Genomic DNA, 23,807 nt, shown 5'->3' with positions numbered 1-23,807 from the left:
CGTACAGTATTGTTAAAAAAATATAACGTTTGGCAGACAGCTTATACTATTAAAATCAAAGACTTGAGATTTTATCCCGTGAAACAGATGAAAGCTGTCAGGAAAGCTGTACACGCAGCCATTAAAGAGGTAAGAAAGTTAACTTATATCAAGCAAGGCGATCAAACAAAGGTAGTTGCTGAAAATAATCATTTTAATCACGCAATTTCGTCTAAAAGGAATTTAAAAGTCAATGCTTCACGGGTACTTGCACAGATTGAAAGTATATTAACATCTAATGAAAATGCACACATAAACGATACCACTTTTTACTTGGAGGTCTACAGAATGCCTAGAGGAAAAGGCGCAAATCATAAGAAAATGACAAATGTTGCTAATGATATCATTAGTAAGAGAAGCATAAACAGAATAACCAAAACTGAGAGCCTGTGCGGTCCACGAGCAATAATCACAGCTCTTACCTACGAAACTAGGAACATACTGGGGGAGGAACTGACGAATAATCAAGTTCTCTACACTAGGAAAGGGAGATCTCTGCAGGAAGAATTAGCAAAGGAGTTGTGCGATAAAATAAACTTAGAAAAAATTATCAAGAAGCGTTAATCCTTGCCGATATCAACGATGCAGCAGAAATTTTGAATGTTCAGATCAAGGTTGTTTCAGCTGCTGCATTTAACAAGGTAATTCATTCTTCAGGCGGGGAAAGATAGAAAACGATTTATTTGCACTTAAATAACGGCCACTATGATGCGATCAACAACTTGAAGGGTTTTAGTGGCAGCATATACTACTGTAAGAAGTGTGATGTTGCCTACAGTAACAAAGACAAACACTCTTGCAAAAAAGATAAAGGAAATATGTGCAATTTGTGTTTAAGACCAAAGCATGATAATACAGAAGCAAGCGATCAAGAATTTACTGTAAAAGTGCAACAGATTTTGTTTTGAAAAGGAATGCATGGATAACCACAAACGAGTTTGTGAAACAGTTTACAAGTGTAAAAAGATATGCAGTAGAAGCATCGGCGGACACAACTGCGGTTTCTCTGAATACCAAAACTGTGATGAAAATGTAAAGATAAGTGAGCACGAATGCTACATGCAAAGGAGAAAAAGTCAGGGTGGTTACTGCGAGGATTATTGTACTTGCCACGGAAGAGGCACTAAACGATTTAAAATACACTTACGCAGAAAGGTACTACTTTTTCGATTTCTAAGAAGAACAAGATACAGGAGTACATACGCCAAAGTTGGTCGCTGTGCACGACTTCAAAGGAAACAGATACGAATATAGAAATAACAATGAATTTTGTAAATGGTTGATATCACATAGTAACAGGAGGTATACATTTACAGCGCACAGTGCAAAGGCTTATGACGCGTACTTCATTTTGCTGTATTGTGTCAATAACGGTATTAAGATCAAAACCATTTGCCAAGGGACGAGGCTTATGGAGCCGAAAATACCTACCCTAAACCTCAGAACAACTGACACCATAAACTTTATCCAAGGCGGCCTCGCGTCGTTTCCAAAGACATTCGGCTTGAAAGAGTTAAAAAAAGGCTACATTCTGCACTTCTTCAATAAGCGCGAAAATCAAAATTACGTAGGGCAAATTCCACCGACCAAGTTCTGTGGTGTTGACACTATGAAACCTGAAGCTAGAAAAGCGTTCTTAGAATGGCACGCTCAAAGGACGAAGGAAAACTACGCGTTTGACTTCTAGAAGGAACTAGCTTAATATTTCCATTCTGATGTCGACATATTGCGCCGTGGATGCATTGAATTTAGGCAAGATTTTCCTGGAAATAGCAAATATTGGTCCAATTCAGTACATAACAATCGCTAGTGTATGTATGGCTATTTACACGTCACAATTCCTTGAGCATAACACGATTGCTATAGTCAAAGATCAGAAGAAGGAAATGTTCAGCTAAGACTCAATTGCGTGGTTAAACACCTTCCATAATGTACAACATGCATTGAACGGCGGGGAAGTTATAATATATGGTGCCAAAGTTGACGGCTACGACGCAAGCACGAAAACCGTGTATCTATATCACGGTTGCTTTTGGCACGGTTGTCCTAAATGTTATTCGCCACGTACTGTCAACAATGTGAACAATGAATCAATGGATGATCTCATCCCAATGACGGCAGAGCGAACACAAGCGTTGAGGAATGCTGATAACCAGCATTTGTCGAGATGTGGAGCTGTAAGTGGAAAAAGTGGCTTACCAAGATAACGTAAATAAAGCAATAAATGTCATAGAAACACTGAATCCTAGAGACGTGTTTTTCGGTGGAAGAACAAACGCTAGTAAATTGAAGGCTTCAGGAAAGAAGCTCCGATACATAGACTGCTGCAGTCTATATCCAACAGTGATAGTTTACGACGATTATCCTGTTGGTCATCCCGTACAGATACTGAGTCCAAAAAATACGACGAAGAATGGTTTGGTTTTGTTAAATGCAAACGCCTCGAGGCTTGTATCATCCTGTGCTTCCAGTTAAACAGGAAAAGCTTTTGTTCGCTCTATGTGCGAAATGTGTAAAAGAAAAAACTCATATTTGTTGCAACCATAGTGACGATGAACGAGCATTTGTAGGAATTTGGACAACGATAGAGCTCAACAAGGCTATCGTAAAAGTTACAAAATACAGGAAATTTGCGAGGTGCGGCCTTTTTGATCGAGTAAATAATGAGTTGTTCAGAGATTACATTAAAAACTTCATGAAGATCAAACTGGAAACTAGTCCCTGGGAAGATGATTACAAGTCGAAAGAAGAATACCGTCGCGTTATCAAGGAAAAGCAAGATATCGAGCTCGGCATTAACAATATTGAAGCCAACGCCGGTAAGCGAGCTGTTGCCAAAACATGCCTCAATTCTGTTTGGGGAAAATTCGGTCAGAGGCTGAACTTGCCACAAAAAGAATTTATAGACAACGTTAAACGATGGCACGAGCTACTACTCAACGACAAAATAGAGATAACTAATGTGATACCAATCAACGAGGAACTAATAGAGGTGACATATCGCTACGATGATTACTATGTCGAAGATAGCAGAAGTACTAACATATTTGTGGCCGCTTCCACCACCGCCAACGTTTGAATGAGGTTGTATGACATGCTCGATAGATTAGGCGATAAAGTTGTATATTACGACACAGACTCTATTATTTACATTGACGATGGCACAAACACAGTGTAAACAGGTTACATGCTTGGTGAATGGACAGATGAATTTGGCAAAGACGATTTTGGCATTGAATGGATAAGCACTGTGCCAAAAAGCTATGCTTATCAAATATATAAAGGCAAACAGACTACCAAAATTAAAGGCTTCACTCCAAACTAGAAAAATTCCGTAAAACTCAACATGAATACGATGACTGAATTAATACAGTTTTCTGAAGATAAGGTTATCATGATTTCTATGATTACGAGAGATAAGAAGGCAAAAAATCTGGTGAATAAATTTATAGCAAAAGAGTTGAAATTTACCTACGATAAGCGTATGCTTCCAGAGGAAAAAAACCCGGCATAACTGATACACTTCCGTATGGTTATTAAAGAAAAACTTTTGTATATATAAATGGAAACAGTGATTACAGAATACATCGAGGATCCTGCTCGTCGGTACGAGCTCATACTCGATGACAATATAGAAATAATTAGCACGACGTTCATCAACGAGGAAATAATAAAGGTGTCATATAAGTATTGCTAAGGATAATTTTATAGGTGAATGCCTATAAAATTTCAAACTTGTGGCTGCCAAAAGAGTACTCACAAAAAAGCGGCCACCAGAAAGTCGTTGCAGAAAAAGCAATAACAAAAAAGCGGCTACCACAAAGTCGTTGCAAAAAAAGTGTTCGCAAAAAGTGTTCGCAAAAAAGCGGTCGCCAAAAAGTGGCCGCCAAAAATTGTTCGCCTTATTTTGGCCAAAAAGATGCAGGTTTGTCCTCAACCGACGCCATTACCTTAAGTCGCCAAGATTTCGCAAAAAAGTGCTCGTCGAAAAGTTGCCAAAATTTTGCAGAAAAGTTACTGTTTAGAAAACCGCCGTAAAGTCGCCAAGATCTTGCAAAGAAATGCCCGCCAAAAAGTACTCGCCGTCTTTTGCCCAAAAAGGTGCGAGTTTGTCCTCAAACGACGCCCTTACTTTAAGTCGTCAACATTTCGCAAAGAAAGCGAACGCCAAAAAGTGCTCACTATCTTTTGCGCAAAAAGATGCTGTTTCAAGGAGGCGTCACCCTTACGTAAAGTCTCCAACATTTCCTAAAAAAGTGCCCGCCAAAAAGAGCTGGCCATCTTTTACCCAAAGAGATGCGCGTTTGTCCTCAAACGACGAACTTACGTAAAGTCGCCAAGATTTTGCAAAAAAGCGGTCGCCATCTTTTGCTTAAAAGGATGCGGGTTCAAGAAGGCAGCAACTTCTGCGCAAAATGTTTTAAAATTTAAAGTGAAAAAGATATGGAAAATTTTTCACCTGGTTTTCACTTGGATTGTCCTATACCGACCCTTATACTACTCATTTGCAACCGTTAGCTGCACCTTCCAGCTACTTCTCTACGTAGTCGCCGCTCCAACTTAAAGCATTTGTTGTAGCATTGTACCAACTTTTCAGTAGCCTCGTCATAGAAGGAAACCGCCTGTGTTTTCGGGCAGTTCTCTACGCTGATTTACACCTCGTTGTGTGCGCCAAAATTGTGACTTTGTACCCAGCAATTCATATGAGCAGAGATGAAACACCGAGGGAGCCATTTACGGTCAGTACTGTGAGCGATCAGACATTCCTTTCTAAAATGCTTCGGGAGCATGTTCATTCTCCCTGCAGAGTGGGCGGAGAAATGTCATGAATAACGAAACGTATGACAGTTATGTTATGTGGGCTGCATCATATCAGGCGAAATCTCTTACCAGGCCCTCATACTTGTCGGGAGACACTATTTTCTGGGCATCGTCAGATGCTCACTGTGCGCTCGGGACTGAAAAAGAGCGAGGTGCCACGATCGCCGGGAATACTAGAGACACTGCCCAATACATCTGTGCAAAGCTTCAACGGATTTTCAGTGGGATTTCCATTTCCCCCAATCGCACCTTGCTTTCCGAATGGCCCTCGTACAAACGAAGTGATTTTTAAATCGGAATTTTACATGATCATTCGATACAGTGGTCCCAAATTGATAAGCAATTATTTTAATTGATGTATGTTAACAGAAACAGTGAAACATGAAGAATAATCAATTCGCCAGCAGCGAGTGGGCAGCGCTTCTGCATGGCTGTAGCAGTCAGCGTGGACCAGGGCAGTGCTCTCGCTGCTGGAGTGCTGAACGTTCTTCGTGTTTTACTCTCCATATTAACAAACATCGATAAAACGAATATGACATAACCTAATTTTGCACCGCTCTGTCAAATAAGCACATAAAATTCCACTTTAAAAATGATTTTGTTTGTAATGGGAAACTAACCGAAACTTTCCATCGACATGTGATGGGCTGTATTTCTTTGGGCTGACTCGATCTATACGTTGTAAAAACAAAATTGGAAATATCTGCTAAAACGCCAGAGAAAATTCGTCTGGCGACTCTTAGAAGAGTTAATTCAGGGTGTAAGCTGTCTCTATTCCAAATGTTATCCTGATTGCGTCCAGCCATCTCAGCGTGAAGAAGTGACATTCATACTAACACACACACAAACTTTCGCGCTTATAATGCAGGTATATAAGATGTAAAATCAGCATACTCGTACTCGACAAATTTGGGAATTTCATAGACGCTAGAATCCACTACAACGGAAGTTGTTTTTCGGTTTTGTAATATTTGCATCGTCATTGTCCTTCATTTCTATTTTTAGTAGTTTGTTGAGGCACGTAAAGTGCCCTCCGCCACACACCGTTGGGTGGCTTGCGGAGTATCAATGTAGATGTAGATGTAGAACTCACCATGTCTTGTTCAGATGTCAGGCTCCTCAGTTGTTGTGCTGCTACATCGCCATAGCATGAATATTCGTCCACGGCTTTCATATACACTTTTCATAAATTTCTTGCTAACTTGACTCTGTTTCCCTACTTCGAAACTTAACGGTATCTTATTCTTTACAGTAATATGATCCGAGACCTTTTATCTAATACTGGACGCTCAGGGCACCACATCTCAAATTTTTATTGAGATAATCTTTAGAAGCGGTATTTCATACGGCTTTTCATTGTCTGTAGTCATCTTTATATTTAAGTGTGCTTCCTTTGGAGTTGACAGACATTATTGCACATAAATCGCTCACAGCATAGTCTCGACACAGTACACAGTGTAACATGTGGGGGCCCCAGCTGCCTGTCGTCTGCTAAAAAGCGCAGGTATCAAAAGTGAAGAAGCATGAATCTTCAGCTGTTCGCATACAAAACTGCTTAAGACTGACCCTTTTTGGAACTGTCAACGTAGCTGAACAATTGGATAGCACGTATAGACCGAAAACTGCGGAACATAACAAAGAAGTTAGATATAATAGATATGTTTAGATGCATGACTGAAAGAACAGACACTGCTGACGATCCTCATCTGTACGAAGTATTTCGAAATTGATTCGCTGACTGCGAATTCCTTAACATCAACAGTATTAGGTAACGGTATAGATCAACTACCCAATAGTAACGCGATTGCTGTTAGTCTAACGGAGTTTACAATAAGCAAAAACCTACGGAAGACGTTTACGGATTGTTCTAAATTGTTGAAGCTAATATTCGCAATTTCCATGACGTCGGTAGAAGCAGAAAGATGCTTTTCAACGTTCAAAAGAATAAAATCATTCTAAAGCAAATATTTGAGCCAGAAGGATTGTCGGCCTTGGCTATGCTTTTCACTAAAAGCATTCTCGTGAATGGAATCGCAGACTGGAATCAGAGGGTGAGTGACAAGGTTGCACAAATAAAAAAACAGTAGGGCAATTTTTCAATACAAGTGAGTTAAGACTAAGTGTACTTTAATGTATAATTTGTCTCTAATTTACACTCCTTTGAATGACGAGTGTTTTAGCTCTACTAGGAATGTAGCTCATTACGTAATACCCGGTATTGTAAGATTTTTTCTAGACAGTTAATAAACTGTAGCATGTCCTTTGACATAGCTAGTTTTCTGTCATCGATATACCTCAAAATTTTCGCAGGATCGTAAACTGGATTTAAGAAACTGAATTTTGTGTCTATCATACACCATATCCACCTTAACGAATGTCGGGAAGCCAGGATCCGAGATAAACAAGTTTCTCCCTTCCAAGTGAGTCATATAAAAATGAAACATTCAGTGCTACACTAAACTTCAGACACCACCAGCCGCCACAGGTGCTAACACGTCAAAGAAAAACGCTAGTTAGGCCTGCTTATGCACCAACCTACTTTATCTTTTTTTTAAGTTAAATTGTAACTCTGATCGTAAATTACATATTTCACTATTCCAACATTTTACTTTTACAGAAGAAAGTATTAGAATAATTACTGTTTCCGGTAAATCAGAACACTGTAAACTTTGCTCATTAAATTGCAATGTCTGACAGAAGTACACCCATTCATTTATAGTTTTATGTTGTACATTAAAAACAATGTTCCGAAATTTATATTGAGAAGTGGTATTCATAGCTATAATACTAGAAATAGAACATCTGTAGACATGCCACATCATAAACTATGTAAATCACAAAACTCCTACGTAGTCCTTGGACTAAGGATGTTTAACAGACTAAGCAAAGATATTCAAGAATTGCCTGTAAACATTTTTAAAGCCAGATTGTATAAGCTTTGAGTAAAGAAACCTTTTTACACTGTTGAATTATTTGAAGATGAAAGTGCTGCTTTGTAACAAGTGGTTTCTACTTTTACTCATTTTACGGAGACTAAAGTACATTGAGAAATGTAAGGTCTTGACTTTGTCTATGGCTGTAACGAGCTGAATGACAATAAAATTTTATTATTATTATTATCATGCTGCATAAGGAATCGTTATACCACTGTTGCTACTGCACAGTGCTAACTTAGTTTATGGAAGATATTTCGTGAGAATATATTTCAGTTACGTATAATTTTATCCTTGCCAAAACGAGTCCAGCAACAAGCTCTGTACATCACACGTACACCTTGCGATGCATCACAATCACATAGGCTGCATCTGGCGTCCGTTGCATCAATAGCAAACTCTCAAACAGAAAATGTTTCGAGCTGGACTGCCACGAGCTCTTCCACAGGAGTGGTTTTGGAAGGTTTAGCTATTACTGGCTGTTCAGAAAGTGAAATTACTTGTCTTCTTTCTTCCATCAGACTTAAACATCATTCCGTCTGCATTCTGTAAGAAGGAGTACGCTCAAAATCTCAAATCTGTGTTTACACTCCATAGTGCTAATGTTCACCACTGGACGATGAGCATAAAAGTTCTGTATCCTATATTTTTACCAGTTCATGTATATGACTTACATTTCTGAGAGACAGTCAAGTTTATTGCCATATTAAGTAAATGACTCGATCTTATTGGAAGCCAGCCACCGGTGGCCATGATTTAAGAAAAGCTGTACATAAAATTCATACATGTCAGAAGATGACCTCAGTACAGATTTTTAAAGAGACAGCGGCAACTAACCAGTCTATGAAGAGAAGTAAACATTACCCTTTGTACACTGTAACTATAATAACACCCACACATACACAAAACCAGTCTATAGCACATTGTTCTATCAACTAATATCCAGTAATTTGCCACTATTCAATCAGTATCCAGATAAGGTAGAATACAGTGAACCAGCTAACCAAAATGGGCATTTTTAGTCTTTCAATGAGCATAAAAGACTTCATAAAATCTGAAAAGTTGTGGCCTCCTCTGCCATGGCCCTAAGAGATGCACTTCAGTGGGTCTGCTGGCACCTAATGTCTTGGCAGATATTGGATGTAATTTCCTGGTGGGTAGATGTCCCTTAGGTTTCATACTGATTCCAATATCAATTTAATCACTCTAAACTGCTTGACTTCTGTGGCCATTTTTGGCAGTTGTGGCTGCTAATGATCATAACATAGCCATTGTCAATCATTGTGTACTGGTACGTTAAATCAATAGTCATATTAATGATGCTTTATCAAGGGAGTCCACGTGCATTTGGCACCTATTAATATTCTTCATATAATCTCTGTGATTGTAAATTGTCTCATAATAAGTGACCTAACACGAAAACTGATTGTAAATGAAGTACACATACATATACTTAAAACAAATCTCTACATATAAATCCCAATGAATTGTGTATGAAGTACTGGTGCTATTTATTGCAAATCTCTTTTGAGAGAACTCATGCTTATAATTATGAGACTTTGAATTTATTTATGTAATGTCTGCTTTAATAACTGTGGAGACAAAAAAATGTGTGTTGGTATTGCTATAGCATATATGATACGGAATGCAGCTTTGCCATAGTTCAGCAAGATTCATAAGCCTTCACACTGTTAAGCGTGACAGGGAGTATCTCTTAATGCTTATTTGATAATTGCTTCCCACTACCCTTACCCCTTTTCCTTTCTATGGACATTGTGAAAATTCTAATGCTGACTCTGAAGATAATGGGTTGAAGTATTTTTCAAGCAGGCACTCACACTAATTAATGGCATATTTCTTCTGCAGACCTCTTGTGTCACTGTATATTTGAAACTAAAGTCACTATTTCTTACAAGATATGTGGTAGTATGTAGTTTATTGTTTGCATCACATTCTGTGGGGTGTTTGAATTTTTTTGGTTCATGGACACACAATTTCCATTAGGTGATTTGCATTTGCAATATATGAGGTTCTTAATCATTTTTATACTTATAAATAACATATTTTATATGCAACAAAGACCACTTTGGCATGGCACCTTTCCTTTCTCTTGATTGAAGTTAAAACAGTTATTACCATTGTGTATGATTATTACTGTTCAAGTGCTTTTTAGTGTCATCATAAGAAACTTAAGTTACAATAACTTGTAGTAAACTACAGTTGGATCCATTGTTTTACTTTTTTATGTGCATAATTTCAGTGGGTAATTGAAAACTGTTTTTTTTTTTCATTGAATTTACATGTTGAACTATCATTGTCAGTTTCTTTTCAGTGTGTCAGTGCTTTCTAATGAGAAATGCTTTAAATGCTTTCCAAAATAGTTCTCTTTGTTGTACTACCCAACCATGATATTATTACACTTGACTTCTCATGGCTGTTATCAGAAACATGTGGTGACATTACAGTAAAGAGGTTCTGTGGTGACTAAGGAAAACACTCTCAGTACTTTCAGGTGAGTCGTGTATATACAGTACTACATAGTGGTTGAGTGAGTACTCATGAAATATTATCAGTAGTGAAGTGTGGTGTTATCCATAATCCAGAATACCCCTGAGAGTTGAAAACAGAGAAATATGCTGCGAAAGTGGAGAAACTGTAGAAATAAGGGAATCAGACTAACAAAACATTGCAACATTGTTGCTGAGTAAGTGCATTACTTGAGAGCAATCTGAACTTATGAAACTGGGCCAAATAAAACAGTGGTATTAATGGACGAAAAATGGCTGCATATGCATTATACCGTGAAAAAGTACTGGCAGTCTGAAGAATATCTAGGTGTAATGACTAATAGCACTGCAGGTCAAAGAACTATTGCTGTTCATCCTGTAGGAGCAATGGGTTTCATAGAGGTAGCAGAGTTGGTTTATGATTCGAAATTGGAATCCCAGGATTATCATGAAGATAAGAATGGGGATAGTTATCACACGTGGTTAAAAGAGAAACTGATTCCTCACATCCCAGCTGATAGTACTGTTGTTCATTATAACACACCATATCATACTTTTCAGACAAATAAAACCTCCACTACTGCAACTCAAAAAAAAAAAAAAAAAAAAAAAAAAAAAAAAAAAAAAAAAAAAAAAAAAAAAAAGAAATGGCATAATGGAATCGCTCATTCAGAACAAAATCAGTTTTGAACTATGCTTAACGAGAAGTGAGCTTCTACTAACTGTGCATTACAATAAGTCAAAGCCTGTTTTTAAAACAGATGCCATTGTCAAACATAAGGGATATGTTGTTTTGAGGCTTTCACTACATGACTGTGATTTAAACCTTATACAGCTAATCTGAAATACACTGAAATGAAAAATTGCAAATAAAACCTGTCTTCCATTAATATAATTCCCTCAAAATAAGTAAGCGAAGAGTCTTTAAGAGTACCCAACATGATTGGTTAAAAGCTTGTGAACATATTGGTGCAGAGAGGTGGTTAGTGAGAAAAGCAATACAGAATATAATAATCAATGTTGGTCTGGAGAGTGAAGATGAACGTGATGATGACAGTGACATGGAAACTGACATGGAGGATGAAACTGGAACGCAGTCCTGTGAAACAGATATTGCAGTTGAAGAACTTCATGTCTACCTCCTGCCTGATGGACAATCCACATCATAACTCTGATCACCACACCTGGTGCAGTTTCCATCGCATAACTGTAGTTGTATTATTCTTTCTTCCTTCCACAATCCCAATCACACACTGACTTACAATAAGCTGACCAAAGTGCTCCCAGGTGCAATGATACTGTGGTCAACTAACGTAAGCTCAAATCAGCTTCTGTAGCTATGTGATAAATGTGTACCTGACATGCATTGTATAAATAATACAGCATTTATGAAGTTGAGGAAACATAAACTCCAAGGGTATTTGGTAAAGTAATAGAATAACCAGTGAGTCAAAAGACTGCTTGTATTCTTAATGGACATCATCACAAAATAATTACAGGGCTCAGTACATTATTACACGAAAACATAATTTATCAATTTACAACCACATTGTATTCAAGGCATGTAAAATCCCTGCCAGTGTGACAATCCTATAGTGATAACATAGGTACTTACAACTAGGATATTACATGTTTGTTTATTGTTCAAAGTGAGTTGTATTGATAGTCTGAATGACACAGGTATTTTAGAATATCTACTTTAGGCAAATAAATATATTATTGCATTCTACAATGGCCTGGTCTCTGTGATTCAGGTATTGCATAACTACAGTCAAAATGCGTTTATGAGCACTTTATGTCTTTGACCTAGCACATTGTACATACATTACGGTCACTTGTTTTCTCTCTCTCTCTCTCTCTCTCTCTCTCTCTCTCTCTACACACACACACACACACACACACACACACACACACACACACACACACACACACACACACACACACAAGCACAGATATATATACTTACACATGGAGGCACACACAAATGAATATTCTATTCCTTTCTTACTTTTTCTACTTTTAACAATGATGGAGCAATCGTTACAGCCATATGATAGCTTCTTGGTGTTCAAGCAGGTATGTATTAGTCCATATTTTTATAGATCACAGCTGCAAATTTCTTAAGCTAATTATTGGTTCCTAATTTATAAAATGGAAAGCACCTTGTTACAGCAATGATATGGGTAATACTTTTACAAATGAAGGAATACGTAGAAGGAGATTTCAAAAACGAGTATTTCTTTTGATTTAGAAGAAAGTTATAGGTTTACCATTAAGATGTAAACTTTTTAGGGTATGATAAAGTTATCATCTCAATAGCTGAAGATCAAAGGAAGAATTTACTGATAAGAAAATATTCATTACTAGTTTTAGTGTGAAAATTTTTCAGTATTTAAATGGAAGTATGAAATGTGACTTTCAATTAATGAAATCAGCAGAAAATACTTTCATATCACAGGTTCTGAATGTTATGATGGCACTTCAGTTACATTTATATCATCTGTGATTGAACTGCCCTACACAATTATTTTCTTGAGAAGTACCAAATTTGTATTATTGTATTTTTTCATGTCTAGAGCTGCTGATGCTTCATTCTTCTTAGTCTGAGTGTGCCACACCAGTACCTAAAACAATCACAAGAAATTATCACAAAAAATTGTCTGGGTCAGTATTTTTTTTAATAATTTGTTTGTCAATATTCTGTAATCATCAACTGACTGAAATTGTTAGTAATTAAGGTAAAATGATATTGCATACTTTTTCTATGCCTGAAGTGTATATTTTAATATTCCTACAAAGTATAGCAAAATACACTGAAAAGCCAAAGAAATTAGTACACCTGCCGAATATCGCGTAGGGCCCCCCCCCCCGAGCATGCAGTAGTGCTGCAACACAACGTAGCATGGACTCGACTAATGCCTGAAGTAGTGCTGGAGGGAAATGACACCATGAATCCTGCAGGGCTATCCATAAATCCGTAAGATTATGAGGGGATGGAGGTCTCTTCTGAACAGCAAGATGCAAGGCATCCCAGATATGCTCAGTAATGTTCATGTCTGGGGAGTTTGATGCCCAGCAGAATGCTGAACATGTGGGGTGTTGCATTATCCTGCTGGAATTGCCTAAGTCAGTCAGAATGCCCAATGGACATGAATGGATGCAGGTGATCAGACAGGATGCTTATGTATGTGTCACCTGTCAGAGTTGTATCTTGATGTATCAGGCATCTCTTATAACTCCGACTGCACATGTTCCACACCATTACAGAGCCTCCACCAGCTTGAACAGTCCCTTACTGACATGCAGGGTCCATGGATTAATGACGTTGTCTCCATACTCGTACACATCCATCTGCTCGATACTTTTTGAAACAAGACTCGTCAGAACAGCCAACATGTTTCCAGTCATCAACAGTCCAATGCTGGTGTGGACGGGCCCAGGTGAGGTGTAAAGCTTTGAGTTGTCCAGTCATCAAGGGTATATGAGTGGGCCTTCGACTCTGAAACCCCATATAAATTATGTTTTGTTGAATGGTTCACACGCTGACACTTTTTGATGGCCCAGCATTGAAATCTACAGAAGATTTGCACTTCTGGCATGTGGAACAATTCTCTTCAGTTGTCATTAGTCCTGTTGTTGCAGGATCTTTTCTGGCCACAGCAATGTTGGAGATTTGATGTTTTATCAGATTCCTGATATTCACGGCACACTTGTGAAATGCTCGTATGGAAAAAACACCACTTCATTGCTACCTTGGAGATGCTGTGTCCCATTGCTTGTGCACTGACTATAACACCACATTCAAACTCACTTAATCCTTGATAATCTGTCATTGTAGCAGCAGCAACCAATCTAACAACTGCGCCAGACACTTGTTTTCCTATATAGGCATTGCCGACTGCAGCGCCGTATTCTGCCTGTTTACATATCTCTGTATTTGAATGTGCATGCATATACCAGTTTCTTTGGTGCTTCAGTGTACTTTCCAATTTATCCTGGGTTTCTTAACATTCATTATGTACTAACAATGAAATGATTACAAATGATACTAACATCATATCTATTAAATGTTTACTGTAGTTAATAATGCAACAGTAATAATTAAACATAAGCAGTACCATGCTTATATACGACAGAAATGAATTGAAGCAAGGATCTCTAATTCGATTATAAGGATAATAAGCTCATTCACACTGCCACCTTCCATCTATCACTGTATGTACTAATGTATGTCACAGTTTTAAATTCCTCATTGTTATCAGTAATACAACATACACATATGTATGATGGAAATGGAGGGCAGTAGTCACACTACATAATTCTCAGAAGGTGAGAGGAAAGAGGACACTGAAGTATAACAGAGTAACATGGCATGAAGTAGTTGTCAAAAAGGTAGAAATTGAAAAAAAATTAAAAAGAGAGAAATATGATGTAAAAATTAATAAGAAATTTATATAATTTTTTTGCCTCTATAAAAGGAACAGTACTGTTTTTAACAAAAATGGACAGATGCTCTGGATGTAAATACTTCTCACAGAATTAAACTGGATGTGTTATTTGCAGATATTGAAAGCTAACTATATGTTTTCCCTTGATGGTGATAATCAAATGCTACCATGTCTGTAATGAAATAATTACTATTCTCCACATTATTCATAGACTCATTACATGTAGAATAAAATAGATATAAAACTGGAGAGATACAAACTTGTTGGGCAATGAATTGTAATTGTAGATAGTGAGACTTTTTTAGAAGTAGGGTGTTATACTACGTTATAAAAAACTATACAGTCACAAATGGAAAGAAAATTAACTAACGATCAAACTTACACAAACAGTCAAAATACCTTGCAGGGAAAAAGAAAGGAAAAAGAAAGCAAAGAAAATTTCAAATGATGCAATGTAAACATTAATGAGAATGAGAGTATCAATTAAAAGCAATAGAAGTATGATAGAATCTGCTGAAAACTGAACTAAACTATTCAGATGTTTTCAGAAGGATGTGAGAGGACATAATTAACATTTTGTAACAGAAATAATTGAAAACAGTATGAATATGAGGAAAAGCAAAACTTATGCTGAATAGATGTTACATTTAAGCAATTAAGTTGACATAAGGCACACTTACTAAAAACGGAGAGAAAGTTGTACATGCATTAAAAAGATTTATGTAAATGTTTTTATAGTTCTCTATCTGAATAAAAAACACAGAGAATGAATAATGATAACATAGTAGTAATGTCAAATGACGTGTATAAAGCCTCCAAGAGATGAGGAAAGGAAAGGCATCTGGAAATAATGGCGTTTCAACAGAAATAATTCAAGTGTGAGAAAAAAGTAATAGAAAAGAAATAGGCAAGCATTTTTACAGAAGATCTGTGGAGTAAGATAAGTTCCCCAAGATCTGAATGATACTGTAATTCACAGAATGATATTATGTAACATCTGAAGCTGCTGTATAATTTATTTTAAGTGTGGGACTGGTTTTGATCAGAAACCAGTTTCCAATACAAAGTTTTGTAACTGTGGATTTCTAAATATATTTCATGACAAAATGTTATTTATAAATATTATATATTAAAACTAATGTCAAAATATCATATTTATAAACAACATTTTGTCATGCAAAGACAGTTGCTTATACGCAACACAAGCTGATGATAAAAATTTGTACTGGGAAATGGCCTCCAACCGTAACTGCTTCTACAATTAAAAATAAATTATACAGCAGCTTCATGTGTTACTTAATGGCATTTCTATGATTACTCAAAGCTATGGAACTAAATCAAAGAAAACTATTTTTGAACATTGTAATTGTTCTACTTTCACAAGTATGTAGACAGTGCAGAGATAAAATTTTGGATCTGCTGCTCTAATTGCCATAATGTACAGATATTCACTAAAATTATCTCCAGCTCCATAGAAAGAAATTGGATTTGACTGAATTGGAAGTAAAACGAGGCTTTAGAAGCAGATGTAGCACAATGGATTATTTGCAAGTCTTGAACGAAATTATAGAATAGAATGTGAGTAACCATTTTTGCTGCAATTTATAGAATGAGGAAGGTTCTGATTTGTTTTAAACAAATCTGTACTATTAGCCCTCATGAAACCTATGTATATCAATGCTACAGATTCCATAAGACTCCGTTATAGTGGAATATTCAGAATTGAAAGGGCATCAGAAAGGATGTTCCATAAGACCAAAAGTACTATCTGAAACTATGCATAATATTTTCATATCCATAAACCGAAAAAAGTAGGAGGAATATATGTTACAGGAGCATACTGTATATGAATCACCTTCACTTTGGTGAGGACATCATATGATTTCTCTACAGTACAAATAAACTTCCACAATTAATGGAGGAAATTAATAGACAAAGTTAAAAGTAGATCTGAGGCCCCATCACAATAAAGCTAAAATAATGTATAATCAATACATCAAAAAGAAATCAGTACAAATTAGCAAGGTCAAGGGGAAAAAGTACACTGGAAAGACAATGTTGATTTTGATCTGATGATGGCATATGCCACCTGGGGGATAGTAGCTGTACTGATAATGGTTTCAACATTGTCTGCCAATAAATAGCATAGTGGCATAGCTACCAGAGTGCCATTTGTGTTTTCCCTTTGATAGGAAATGCTCACAGTCAGAAGATTTAGTGTGGTGCAAATGTATGAAGCAAAGAAGTAACCATGCCATCATGCCATGGAGACACACTCATGATTCTTGCAGCCAACTAAGTGAGTCTGAAATGGGTCACATTGTGGCCTTCCAAGTGAAAGGATACCATACAGATTGTATGTACTGCATAAGTTGTGCAATGATGCTTGTATCAGTGGTCATGGAAACATTCTCACACCCATAAATGAAGTTCTGGATGTCCACACAGTACAGATGCCCACCAAGATCATTGTATTGTAAGGGCAGCAGTGGCAGATTGTACAGTTACCATAGCACAGATAAGAGGGCTTATGAGCCCAGGTGTGTCAACACGAACTGTTGCCAACTGGTTATTAGCAGTGGAACTACAGGCAGGCACACCTATAGCCCACCTTCCGTTCATGTCACACCATCAACGTGTGTGGCTTGACTGGTGCCATCAGTGGATCACTTGGAAGATGGAATGGTGCACTGTGGTCTTCAGCAATAAGAGCAGATTCTGCCTGCATGCAAGTGATGGTCATTTGCACTTATGACATAGACCTGATGAGCACTGTCTCAGAGTGCATTCATCCAGACACATTGGCTGCATCTCAGACCTTATGGTCTTTGGTGCAGTAAGGTACAACTCTCATTCACCTTTGGTGTTCCTGGAGGGGATGCTAACAAGTGTTCAGCATGTGCAGAATATTATTAGACCAGTCCTTTTTCCATTCTGGCAACAGGAAGGTGATGTGTTGTTCCAACAGAATAATACTCATCCACATGCTGCCTGTGAAATTCAATGTGCTGTGTAAAACATGCAGCAACTTCCCTGGCCAGCACGATCTCCGGACTTGTCTCCTATTGACCACATGTGGGGTATGATGGGACAGGGACTCATGTGACTCATCGACTAACAACTCTTACAGAACTATGTAAACAGGTGGAGCAAGTGTGGCATAACATATCCCACGATAGTATTTGCCATCTGTATAATTGGCTGGATGCCTGAGTCAGTGCCTCCAATGCCACCCATGGAAGCTACACCATGAACAAATATGGGTGTTTCAACATGGGTTGATACCTGATACATCAGAACTGCCTGTGGTATTGATCTTGAAATCTAATCATTTCATGTACACCATATTTGCTGTTGTGACTATAAATCTTGAGTCAACTGGAAGCCTCTAAAACAGTGTACCAATTTTTTTCCAGCAGTGTATAAAAAGTCCACGAGTTTTTGTATTTAGGGCAATTGAAGACAATGGTTGGTTGGACAGCAAAAGAAATACTCTACAAGAGGTAAAATAGCATGGGGTGCTTTTGGTAAACAAACCAAATTTTCAAGATCAAGATACTGACATGTCTGAAGCACAGAGATTGCAAACAGTGTCTGTAACAAACATGGATTTTGGCAACATGATGTGGACTTTTAATGAGAAAAATATTCAAAAAATGAGTGTTGTTTGGTTATCAATGGAGTGATGTCTGTTGGGAATTACTGGGAGGTATCAACAGACAAATGAATATACCAGGGATTAGATTGAAGCACAAAATTTAATCATCATGATACTGAAAATGAAGCAGAGGTAGACAGGAGATAAGAAAAGATGAAGAAGACAACCTAAAAAAAGTGTATAGATGACATTAAGAAAAATACAGATGTAGCATGGAGGTGTAACTCTGAAGACCGCAATGCACTGAAATGTCTAGAGAAGGCCTTTATCTAGCAGTGAATGTCAAATGGCACCTACTACAAATGCTGCTGCTGCTGCTGCTAATAATAATAATAATAATAATAATAATAATAATAATAATAATAATGGTGATGACAGTTTTCTGTTGACCAAAACTGTCTATCTTCACATGGATACACTCACAGGCAACAGTTTTGTTAAATTGAAAAACAATTGTATAAGGAAGTAATTTAAAAATATCAAATTTTCTTTTTTAATAAAGTTTGGTATTTTAATAAACATCCCGGCCTCTGTTATTAAAATTTTAAAGTAGCAAATATAGAATGTACATAGCACACAGATTTTCTCTCTCCTTAAAATTTATGTAGTGATAGATGCCAAATTCTGGTACAGTTTATTTTGTCATTGATATTCTATTTTTCCATAAAATAATATTCCCTTACATATTGGCTTATTTACATGGCCCATATGATCATATACAGACAATGTACTGTATGATTCTGGACTTAATGGGTTTAATGTTACCTTGGTGCAGTTGTTGGCTTTTAGTTCTATTTCATGGGGCTCAAATGGTGCCAGGCTTTTCAAAAAACCATCTTCTTCAAAGCCAGGCTTGTATGGCATGGAAGCTTTCGGTCTCTGTAAATATAAAGTTATGAAACTTTTACATAAATACATAAGGATTTCTTATAGTATAGATACATGCACCTGTTGAGCAGATAAGTAACAGTTCATACATTCTTCTCTTATTCTCAGGTTGTGATAACACTTGAAAAATCAAACTTCAACAAATACACTCAATAACTGCCTTGTTTACAAAAATAGTTACTGCAGATAATTAATTACACTTCTGTACTTCTCTATTTAATATTGAAATGTTAGCAGTGGCTTACCTGCAGCAAGAATTCCACACTGACTGCAAACCCTGCCATATCTACAGGAAATTTGCGTCCAGCAACCCAACCATCATAGAAGCCCTTGAATCTGCCATCTGCAACCACAGGTGTGCTAAGACCATATTTTGTGCACAAGCCTACAGGCCACATCGCTACTCTCTTAGTAGATCGCATCTGTAAGAAGTACAAGACACTGATTACAGAAAATACTTTGCCCTAAAAAAGAATCATTAGATTAAAATTAGACACCTCTAGCACATACGAAGTGAAACTGTGAGATACAAGAAAAGGAATGGATGAGAAGGCGGCAAACAGAGAGATAGTAGGTGAAGAGGGGGTAAAGACATGATAAAAATGAGACTTTAGATAAATCACACTGCAGGTCAGACCCGCAATTTATTGGACAGTTTTGGCTGGGAAGTTTTAGACCACCCAGCCTATAGTCCTGATCTTGCACTGAGCGATTACCATCTGTTCCTCCACCTCAAACAACACCTCAAATGGCAGTGAACTCTTAGTTATCAGAGCAGGCGGCAAGTTTTTATGAAGAGGGTATTTTAAAATTGGTTGAGAGGTATGATACATGTTTCAACAAACTTGGCAACTATGTCAAAAAATAAAGTGAAGCATTTACTTTACGAAAATAAATTTACTTTTTTGAAATAACCTTTCATTGTGTACCTATGTTCAAATGGACCTTACTTAAAAAAACATGCCTCATACTTAGAAGGAGGTTTTTATTTGCTACTATCAGGCTTCATGAGGTTGTTAAAATATTTAAGGCATGCACATGTTTCACAAAATTCAAATAAAAAAATTTGGGCTGATTTTCTTGTAATGAGAAATAAGCAGAGTACTAGACTGAGGAAACATGGTATTGTTCAAAATTTAAAATTGTAATTACCACCTTTTGGACTATCACACAATATTTACAATGTGAATGGCATCTCTGGAAACTGTAGCTGTTGTTGAAGTAGGTGTAATAGGATTTGCTGATGTTTAATTGTACATGGGGCCCTCTTTCCAATTTTTAATTAACCAGAAATTAAATACTATGTATGTGTATTGAATCATTTTCAACATATTCACTACAGTGACAGAGACATTACTTATAATGGGGCACTAGTTTTCCAGTTGCTTTGGCAAATAAGTCTATGGTCTGTTAATTGGGCCATCTCGTTATGGTGCCCAACAGCTTCTCATTTGAGGATCATCTCTAATGAGCGTGTCACTGATGTAATGGTAAATCCTAATCATCCTTACTCATTTGAAGGAGCATAGTATGTCTACCACTGGGTAAACAGTCAGTGTGGCTGCATATCATTTATTGTTGGAAAATCTATAAATTTTCTTTACAACCATTGGTAGGTACTTGCTATCATGAGGCATTATGCTGCTGCATGATAAGGTACTGTCCAACAACATGCTGCTGGAGGCATTCAAGATCACCTCCAGTTATTTAAGTGGAAGGGGCTTAACAGTTCGGACTGGTTTCAAGCTACTTCCATCATATTCTGAAGATAAAGAAGTAGTTGGGCAAATGTAATTTCATCTCAAATGAGGAGCCGCAGGAAATCATGATGGCTTGGCCTGACTAGCAGCAGCCTTTTTTGAGAGGGGACTGGAAAGCTGGTAGACTATTACAGCAAATGTCTCAATGACCTTGGTGACTATACTTCAAAACAGTAATTCTATGTACTACCTGTAAAAAAAATCTTTTTAAAATTCATTGTTATGCCAAATTCTGAGCCTATCAGAGACTGATAAGGAAACAGAAATAAAAGCATTGTCCACTTAATTAAACTTTGAGTTTTACTTCCCATTGTGTTACACTACTCAGCTAAGCTGAAGTTCAGTTTTGGAAATGTGGTATCTGATCTTTAAGCATTTTTAAGTACCAATGTTTGCATGGTACTCACTGCTGACAGAGTTCAAGTTTAGGTGTTGAAAGTTAGTAAAAGTGTGACATCACCTATTATCTCAGACAAACCTTTAAAGTGGCCCACACTGATGACTTTTCTTGTCAGCAGAACAGCACATATATTAAAGCAAATATTCAGTTACACTGACGGAGCTTAGTGGAAACCTTTCTACATCTTTATATTAACTGCAAAACACTCTTCTTTTTCTCATGCTTTTGTTTTGCATTGGTGCAGGATCAACATGTTTATGAATGGATTTGGCATGGTTAATTTAATGGGTGGCCAAATAGCCTTCTTGTTGCCACTCCTTGCCCCTTTACCCCTTGGGATGGAATATGTGCACCCCAACTATCTGTGTGTAGTGTTAGTCAAGAGAAATTGAGCAAAAGTTTTCTGATTGTTTGTGGAATATGTAACTTCGACTGAAGTGGGATGTGGGTACCAGCACAGTATTCACCTAGTGGAATGTGGAAAACCACCTAAAAATCACATTCAGGCTGGCTGCCGTACTGACGTTCATAGTTAGTACACCTGACGCATTTGGTCTGGGGCTGGCACATCTATCTATCTCAGAAGTGACACTTTAACATTCACAGATATCTTGGCAGGTTGCAAAAGACTCTGATGTTTCCATCAAAAATTGAACTTGGGGCCTCTTTGTCAGCAAAAAGTGATGCTAACCACAAAACTATTAAGGACTTGAAACCACATACAGATAGAGAGACTGGGTAGTATCTGCCTTCAAGTAGTGTCACAATAACTTCAATTATTGCCAATACAAACCTTTAAAATAAAAGGCAATACTCCTAACTTTCGGAAGAATAGGTTCCTTCTCCTGGGAAGGAAATGGGAAGGGTAAGTGACTCAGACAACAGGCTAGGCAATTACAGTACATTAAGAAGTGTTGTGCCAGATTCAGCTCAAAGATGATGGAAAGAACTGAGGTGAAGCCAAATTGGATTAAAAGAGGAACAGAAGTGAAATGAACAAAGACAAATGCAATTAAAGAACAAAAAGAAAAGCAAAAATGATAGGCAAAGGCAAAAAGAGAACAAAGTGGGAGGTGTAGCTAATATGAGTGAAAGTGTAGGGAGAAGTAAATAAAAACAAAACAAAATAAGATCAAAATAGAACAAACCACATACAAGAAAGGAAGGTTACGTTAACTGTTGTTAAGTGAAGGAGGGTAATAGGATGAGACGATACCATGGAGAGTGACTTCTCGCATCTAGAATTCAGAGATATTAGTACTAGGTGCGAGGATTCAAATTCCTTGTGTGAAATAGCAGACACACACGTCTCTTGAATCATTCTGTAGTGTATACTCAATGTGTGGGTTCTGGAAATCCCAAAGGTGGACCAGACTTCCGTGAACATTCATAAGTTCTGTTATATGGGTGGTGGTCATCATTATGTAGAAAACTATTCAGTAAACACATGTGAACTTACAAAAAACATGGGTGTGTGTACTGTGTATTGAACCGGGACCTAGAGATGGAGAGGCTTTGTCCTGCCATAGCCCTCAGTGGTTCACAGCCCCATAACAGGCCACAGCAGTGCACCCACCTCACCGCTGCCCCACACCAAACCCAGGGTTATATGGTTATTGTGTGGTTTGGCCCCCAATGGAAACCCCCCCCCCCCATCCCCCTTTGGGAACGTCTCACACCAGATGAGTGTATCCCCAATGTTTGCATGGTAGAATAATTATGGCGTATGCGTATGTGGAGACAGTGTATGCACAACAATCCCTGACGTAGTGTAACTGAGGTGGAATAAGGGGAACCAGCCCGCATTTGCTGAGGCAGATAGAAAACCACCTTAGAAACCATCCACAGGCTGGCCAGCACACTGGACCTCGCCACAAATCCTCCGGGTGTATTTGTGCCGGGGACCGGCATGGCTTCCTGCTCAGAAAGCAGCACGTTACACCACACAGCTAGCTGGGTGGGCAACAACATGGGTAGTTTTACATTTAGCCCTTCTTTTAAGGGGCTCCGGAATGCCCTATACTTGCGATGTTAAAATAACGCTTATAAATTACATCTTTCCTCACAAAGTATTTGAGGTAGGAAGTTGAACTCTGAACTCTTTACAGATTATTTATTGGAATATGGGCTACAACTTAACACAGGGATTTTACAAAATTTTAGTTCAGTTATTAAAGATGATTTTTTTTCAATTGTAATGAAAATTCACAACATTTTTTTGCAATTTTTTATTTATATATTCAAAAATATACAATTTTTTGGAAAAAGGCTGTGTTAAATTATGCAGAAGGTACTGTGTAACATTTACTGAAAGTTTGAAACAAATATGTTTGGAAGATCCTTAGAAAACATG

At 37.5% G+C, this 23,807-nt stretch overlaps 1 protein-coding gene across 1 annotated transcript in view; it reads right to left on the bottom strand.

Annotated features, from left to right (window-relative positions):
- Nucleotides 1-11,742: 11,742 nt before the first annotated feature.
- LOC126471065 (galactosylgalactosylxylosylprotein 3-beta-glucuronosyltransferase P-like) overlaps nucleotides 11,743-23,807 on the bottom strand; it is a 326,272-nt gene continuing 314,207 nt past the window's right edge. The window contains exons 6-8 of the mRNA XM_050099132.1: nucleotides 19,540-19,716; nucleotides 19,172-19,285; nucleotides 11,743-12,924 (exon numbers count right to left, since the gene is read on the bottom strand). Of these exons, the coding sequence (XP_049955089.1) occupies nucleotides 12,817-12,924; nucleotides 19,172-19,285; nucleotides 19,540-19,716 (399 nt within the window). The 3' untranslated portion in view covers nucleotides 11,743-12,816. The remainder of the gene's footprint in view (nucleotides 12,925-19,171; nucleotides 19,286-19,539; nucleotides 19,717-23,807) is intronic.

The sequence above is a fragment of the Schistocerca serialis genome, chromosome 3 (assembly GCF_023864345.2).
Source record: "Schistocerca serialis cubense isolate TAMUIC-IGC-003099 chromosome 3, iqSchSeri2.2, whole genome shotgun sequence".
Lineage (NCBI taxonomy): Eukaryota > Metazoa > Arthropoda > Insecta > Orthoptera > Acrididae > Schistocerca > Schistocerca serialis.
This window is presented reverse-complemented; position numbering and strand designations above follow the sequence as displayed.